At 37.0% G+C, this 6,335-nt stretch overlaps 1 protein-coding gene across 2 annotated transcripts in view; it reads left to right on the top strand.

The window, feature by feature from the left end:
* LOC117171617 (protein PFC0760c) overlaps window positions 1-6,335 on the top strand; it is a 229,377-nt gene that overhangs the window by 114,008 nt on the left and 109,034 nt on the right. For both annotated transcript variants that reach the window (XM_033359089.1, XM_033359090.1), the window contains exon 3: window positions 698-886. In XM_033359089.1, the coding sequence (XP_033214980.1) occupies window positions 698-886 (189 nt within the window). The remainder of the gene's footprint in view (window positions 1-697; window positions 887-6,335) is intronic.

Below are 6,335 nucleotides of genomic sequence, written 5' to 3'. Positions count from 1 at the left end.
ATGAAGGGGCGAAATCAACTTATAAATTACAAAATTTACTAAACGAAGTCATGGAGTGCCGAAATTACTAGAGGTGTCGAATTTCTACATTATTTTTAAAATTTTGGACCTTCTAACTGGATCGTTATAATGGTATCAAACTGCAAAGTCACTCTGTCTATCTTTAAATAATTCTTTGAGTCAATCAAATATTTTCTTATTATTGCATAAAATATTTTTGAAGAAAGGTATGTGCTGATGATCGATGTGCAGTGATGGTGCTACCCTTTCTCGCAACTAAGATTAATCGCCAAGGATTTAAGAATTATTTAACTTGAGACCTCGCATCAATTGGCAAGGTGCCCGCGGCCTGTCAATTGCCATAGCTTTTTTGACTGCCCAAAATATTTTGCTCGTTAGGAATTAGTGAGAAAACTTAATTATTCTTTACTATTCTTCAAAATTCGAATATTTCAAAATACTAAGATTTGAAAAGAGCCAACTAAATCTACTGATTTTTAAGTAGTCTTAAACCTAGTTGAAGTATAGGTGTAAACCTAGGGAAAACCTGGTTCTTTCTCCCGGCCACTTGAACCACCCCGTAAGAAAATGTCAGGTTTTTCGGGAAGTATGCTACGTGGGAAAAATATTCTGGGAGTATCTTAGGTATATCCTTTTGTTATATGGGTGTTTTAATTCAAGCAATGTTTTTTTACAGATCCAGATGATATTCGTAATCGTGGTTCATTCAGGGAGGCGAAAAATGAGAAGCAAAGCAATCTAGACGTATCACTGTCTTCACTAAAGCAGGCCACTGATAACGTTAACAAGTACTGTGCTTGCAATGAAAATGTTTGCAACTGCTGCAGAGAATTTCACATCCCACTTGTCCAAGTAAAAGGGCCAGGTAAAATGCATACTAGTTAACGTAATATAAAATAAAAATCACTAATACATATTATAAATTCAGCTTCATATAAACATTAAAGTAGCACAGTTAGAGCAGTTCTTTGATACTCTAGCCGATAAAATAGTTACCGACATTCGATAGTGTTTTACGGTCATTCTATGATACGACCAATTTATACCTCATTATCGGAAGTAGATGGTACCACTATCGATTTAGAAAAATTGTTGCGAAATTAAAATCCCTTTATGGAAACTTAGATGGGATCTCGTAACACATTCTGCAAAGGAATGAAAAAATTAAGTTGCTAACTTCATACTTTCAATAGTTTTGGATTAATTGGTTTTATTTTTAGATTCAATGGGCAGTGCTATATGATACCGCACACCTTCACAACATTTTTGCGCTCAACCACTTTATAAAGTTTCAAAATTTATAAGTTCGTTATGCTTTTCTAAGATTTGTGAACCGTTACCCCAAGGTCTTCCGTATGTAGAAAGAAAATATAAATATTATAAGTACATTAACTAATTATCTTTTCTTATGAGATGGCGATGTCAGATTAAATCTTCTGCATATTGATACGTACAGAAAGGGATTCAGTTTAGGAGATAAAAGATCATCCGTAAACTACGTTAGCAGTTTTCTGCCATTTTTGACCCGTCCTCTCGCTCGTTTACAAGCGCGGATAAATTAAAAGAGAATTGGAAATATCACCGGAACTACCGAATTTAAATCAATTTTTGGACAAAGATGTAAGTACACTATATCTATCTGGCAAGATTCTTTCTTTGAATTGTAGATTTTCTTGGAAATTCTATCGCATTCTTTAATTGGGTCCTCTGACAACCAACCCCGATATTATTATTAGTCTCAATGCACAAAATAAACATATAAATCATGTATTTCTTTGCTGGTTGTAAGTGAAATGACTTGCGTTCAGCATGATTAAAATTTACGTACTTTGAGCCCTGACAGCTATGACTCAAGCCGCCTCAGGTGGAGTAATTTATTTTCAAAGTCCAAATTAAAAATAAAACAAATTGTTCTGCCTCATTTGCCGCCTAATGTGAAGCGAGTGACGAAAATGTTGTTAAAATATTATATAAAGTAAATTTGATCTACCTACTAACATTAAAATAATAGCTTGTAAAGCGAGTTTGATTTATAAAACGAAAAGTTGTGCAGATGGGCCTCATTTCTTCGCTTTCCGATCCCACATGTGTGCGATATAAACATGCTGTGTCTTAGCACGCTTTATTCTCTCTGCGTCTTTTCTAATTGCTAAGTACGCAGCATTTGTTTTAGAGAGAAAGGGATCGTTTGAATGGAAAATAATACCCTACGGTCTTACTGGAGCACCCTCAACCTTCCAGCGATTAATGAATATCTTTAAAAAGCCTTTCATAGATCTAATCTTCGAGCTGAAATTGCGCATTAAATTGCGTGGCTAAAATTTAAAGGTCCCTTAAATAAATTGACGAGTACAAAATACGCTTTGGAATGGAAGGATGTCGAGGAAAAATCTTTTGACGAAGTAAAAAGGGCTGTTAACGTATCTACTCTATTATATATCCCTATACCTGGGCAACCGTTCATCGTTTATACAGACGCTAGTGATTTTGGTTTGGACAGGATTATCGTACAAAAGGACTCGCAATCAGGTAATAATAATTTAATAGAGTTTTTGAATCGGACACTCAAACTCGCCTCCGCCATTTACCAAAGTTGTAGTTGGCCTCCCATCGGCCGCTGGATAAATCATCGACAGAAAGACTTACGTTGCAGAGAAACATTATCGTTAAATGTCGCAGAATTCATATCAATGCTCTCAAAATCTTCATGACAGGGATCGTAGCACCAGTCGCACCTTAGTTCGCTTATTTAATTAATTCGTCTTACCCTCAATGGGTTCTTTGAGGTTCAGTACAGGGCGTGGTAATTAGTTAATTAAAGCTCATAGCGTGCGTGGAAAGATTTTTCTCGCGCTCTCCGTTATGAATGGAGAATTAAATAATATGAAGCTGAACTCCTTATCAAGGAACCTGAATTTAGAGGACAGTCAAAACAGATTCTAACAAAGTTTAATCCGCTACTGGCCTTCGAAATTCTGAATCTACCTTTAAAGTGTTATACTGATTTCCTCCAATATGCTAATGAACGAAATTACTCGTATCAAAGGTCAATCGAATCTGAAATATGGCGGCCACTGGTTAATAAAACTGAGTTAAATTACGTGGAGGGTCATTTCGACTCGGCTGACGAAAATGTTGACAATTATGAACCAAAAGTGACTGATTCCGATTATTTTGGTGATCAAGTCACTCATTTAAACGGTATACAACAGAAGCAAACCGAAAAATCGAATAATGTAAAAACCTTAGTTTCTAAATCGTTAGGTCGTCGGAGAGTGGAACAGAATTTAGAAAGCTTGCACAATAAAACAAATCAGAATAACAAGGCGAATAAAAATATCTCTTATAATTCTCGCGACGAACAGAACAAATTTGGTAGAACATACTTCACCACACAGTACGTCGAAACCACAGCTATTTTGTTGTCCCTTGTCGAAATATAAGTCAAATGAGTAAGGACTGCCGCAGTCCTTACAGAAACGGCCCAATCCCTCAATGAAATCACCTCAAGTTATAGACTTAAAATTAAAGATCTGGATATGTCTCGTGAAGTCGATAGAATTAAACTGGGAATTAAAGGCAATTTTTATGGTTACAAAAATTAGACAGATAAATAAGGCTTCTGAATACTGCATTTTTTCAACAAAAAAATTGAAAGTGGATAAAGAATTGTGACCTGCAGGCTATTTTAAACATCGTTTTTTGATTTTGCTCCATTGTGCAACGTGAGAGCAACAAATATGGTAATAAAGCACTCTTAGGACCGCATTATGTCTGTAGAGATACGTAGTTCCTATGCGGGTGGGACACCCAGATAGTATCTATTCTAGGTACTCAGCAAGTGCATGACACGCTCTGCACCTATCGCGAGGAACTTCTTAATATAAAATTCGGTCGCGGTATACTAAGGTAGAAATTACGCCATCGTGGCACGCGAAAATGAATTCCTCCGTACCTGAAATAGGTCCTGATGAGTTGAGAAAAGCAAAAGTTTGCGCTTTTGACAAGGATTGTTCTTCTACATTTCTGTAAAAGTTTCCGTGCATTTTCTCGTCAGGAAGCTCTTTGCGGATTTTTCATCCTCTGCTTTCATCACTTCCTCTTTTAGAAAAGAAGCATGTAAATAATGTAAGGCTCTATAAAGGAGAGTATTATGGTCCGTCATGTTTATTGCATCAGCTGGCAAATAGGTTAACGTCTTATAGGGCAAAGCAGCGACTCGCTGTTAAACTTAAATACGTAATCGTATCAATCTACGATTTTTTATACTCGGAAGCAAGTGTTGCTTGTAATAAAAATCAGTTTTCATTATATGTACAAAAGGAATAAAGTGGAAAACGTTCTTTTACGCAAACAGTTCTAATAATAATTATTTTACAGTTTCGAGTGCACTTAAAGCAACAACGAAAAGGTAATAACTAAGATGTTTCTTATTTATACATGGTGGATTTCTTTCAAATTTCTCCACTCTCAACCCCCATTTTTGTTCGATTGCCCAAAAAAAAATCTTCAAATTTTAATAAAAATCGGTTAACATTTAGGGGTGGTGCAAATACCATGAACTTTCCCATTGATTTAACAAATTCCCATAGATTTAACACAAATTTGAATATTTTATAGACTTATTTGTTTATTATAAATACTCCATGATTTGTTGTATTTTTGGTCAGTAGAGAAGACAAAATTCTTTATGACCTTATGCTAACTTCTTTGTTTTGAGGGCCGGTAAAAATTGAGCGTTAATGTTTAAGCAAATTAATACATTAAATTATTTGAATCTTTCGAAAAATAGAAAAAATAAAACATGTGAACAAAAAAATTGTTTAAAAAATTTTTATTTCTTAAAACATCTACGAGTATTCATAATAACCAAATTAGTACTTGAAAATATAAAAATTTGTCGAAAATTTAGTGAGATAAATGTTTCTCCTGCTTTTTTAGGTAAAATATATGAAATATATACGTACGCACGTATATATAATTAAAAATTTGTCATAAGGACAACCGCAGGATTTCGCCGGCCATTAGCAAGTGAAAGCTTGGCACCTCCAAGAGCGCCGATGATAAGGACGATCAGTTTAACAAAATATTCCGGGTACAATCGTTGCAACTCCCTTATAAGGTCTCGATACCTCTCTTTCTTTTCATTCTCCTTAGCTATGATGCTTTTGTCAGCTGCTGCCGTAAATTCGATAACGAACATGGTTCGCTTCTCGAAGTCAAGAAGAACCATGTCAGGCCTCGAGTGAGCAACAGTAACAATTGTCGAGAATATAAAGTTCCAGTATATGCGGCACTTCCCATTCCCGACAATTGACTCAATTTCCCTAGGAGCATTTAGAGGAGCGACATTAAGGTGAATGCCGTAGGATTGACAGAGATGGTAATAAAGCACTATTAATGCCGCATCATGCCTTGGAATGTAGGTCGTTCCCGCGTGAGTTGGACAACTAGATAGTATTTGAGCTAATTGCTCGGGGTGTGCATGGCACACCCTGCAGCTATCATCGGGAATGTCTTGGCTCAAAATGTAGCGACGGTATGTTAAGGTGGAAATGACACCATGTTGGCATGTAAAAATGAAACCCTCTGTACCAGACTTGAATCCGGGCGATTTAAGGAAAGCAAACGTTAGCTCACAAGACATTGACTGATCCTTCACATTTATGTGGAAGATACCGTGCATCCTCTTATCGAGGAGCTGTTCATGAAAGTTTTCCTCTTGTGCTTTCTTAATCCGGGTTTTCAGGAGTGAGTACTCGAAATAGATAAGATTTGATGCATTTTGCTCACCCCTAACACTGAAGTCAAGTCCGAGTGTTTCAGCAGCCTCTTCCGCTGCTTTGTACAGAAATGCTCCTTTGCCCACTTCTTCGTGATTCCTGACCATTTTAAGCAGAGGATCTCTTCCATTTGCAACTCTATGTGCTGTACCCAGAATAATCCTGTTGTGAAGACATTCAAGACTCAATATTCCGCGACCCCCTTGACGACGTGAGATGTACAGTCGCGGAACGGAAGACTTAAGATGCATGCTTTTGTTCATGTGCATAACCTTTCTTGTCCCGACATCAAAAGATCTGAGCTCGTGCTTCGTCCATGGAAGTACTCCAAATGAATAGAGTAGTACCGGGACGGCAAGCATGTTCGTTGAAGATACTTTGTTCCTCGTCGACAGTTCGGAAGACCAAATCTGTCGGATGAGACGTTTATATCTGCTTCGGAGAGTATCCTTTATAGATGTCACAGCCTGAATGCGGCTCTGTGGCACGCCCAGGTATGTATAAGTCTCTCCAGCGCAAAGGTGTCGTATG

Source organism: Belonocnema kinseyi, chromosome 4, assembly GCF_010883055.1.
Source record: "Belonocnema kinseyi isolate 2016_QV_RU_SX_M_011 chromosome 4, B_treatae_v1, whole genome shotgun sequence".
Lineage (NCBI taxonomy): Eukaryota > Metazoa > Arthropoda > Insecta > Hymenoptera > Cynipidae > Belonocnema > Belonocnema kinseyi.
This window is presented reverse-complemented; position numbering and strand designations above follow the sequence as displayed.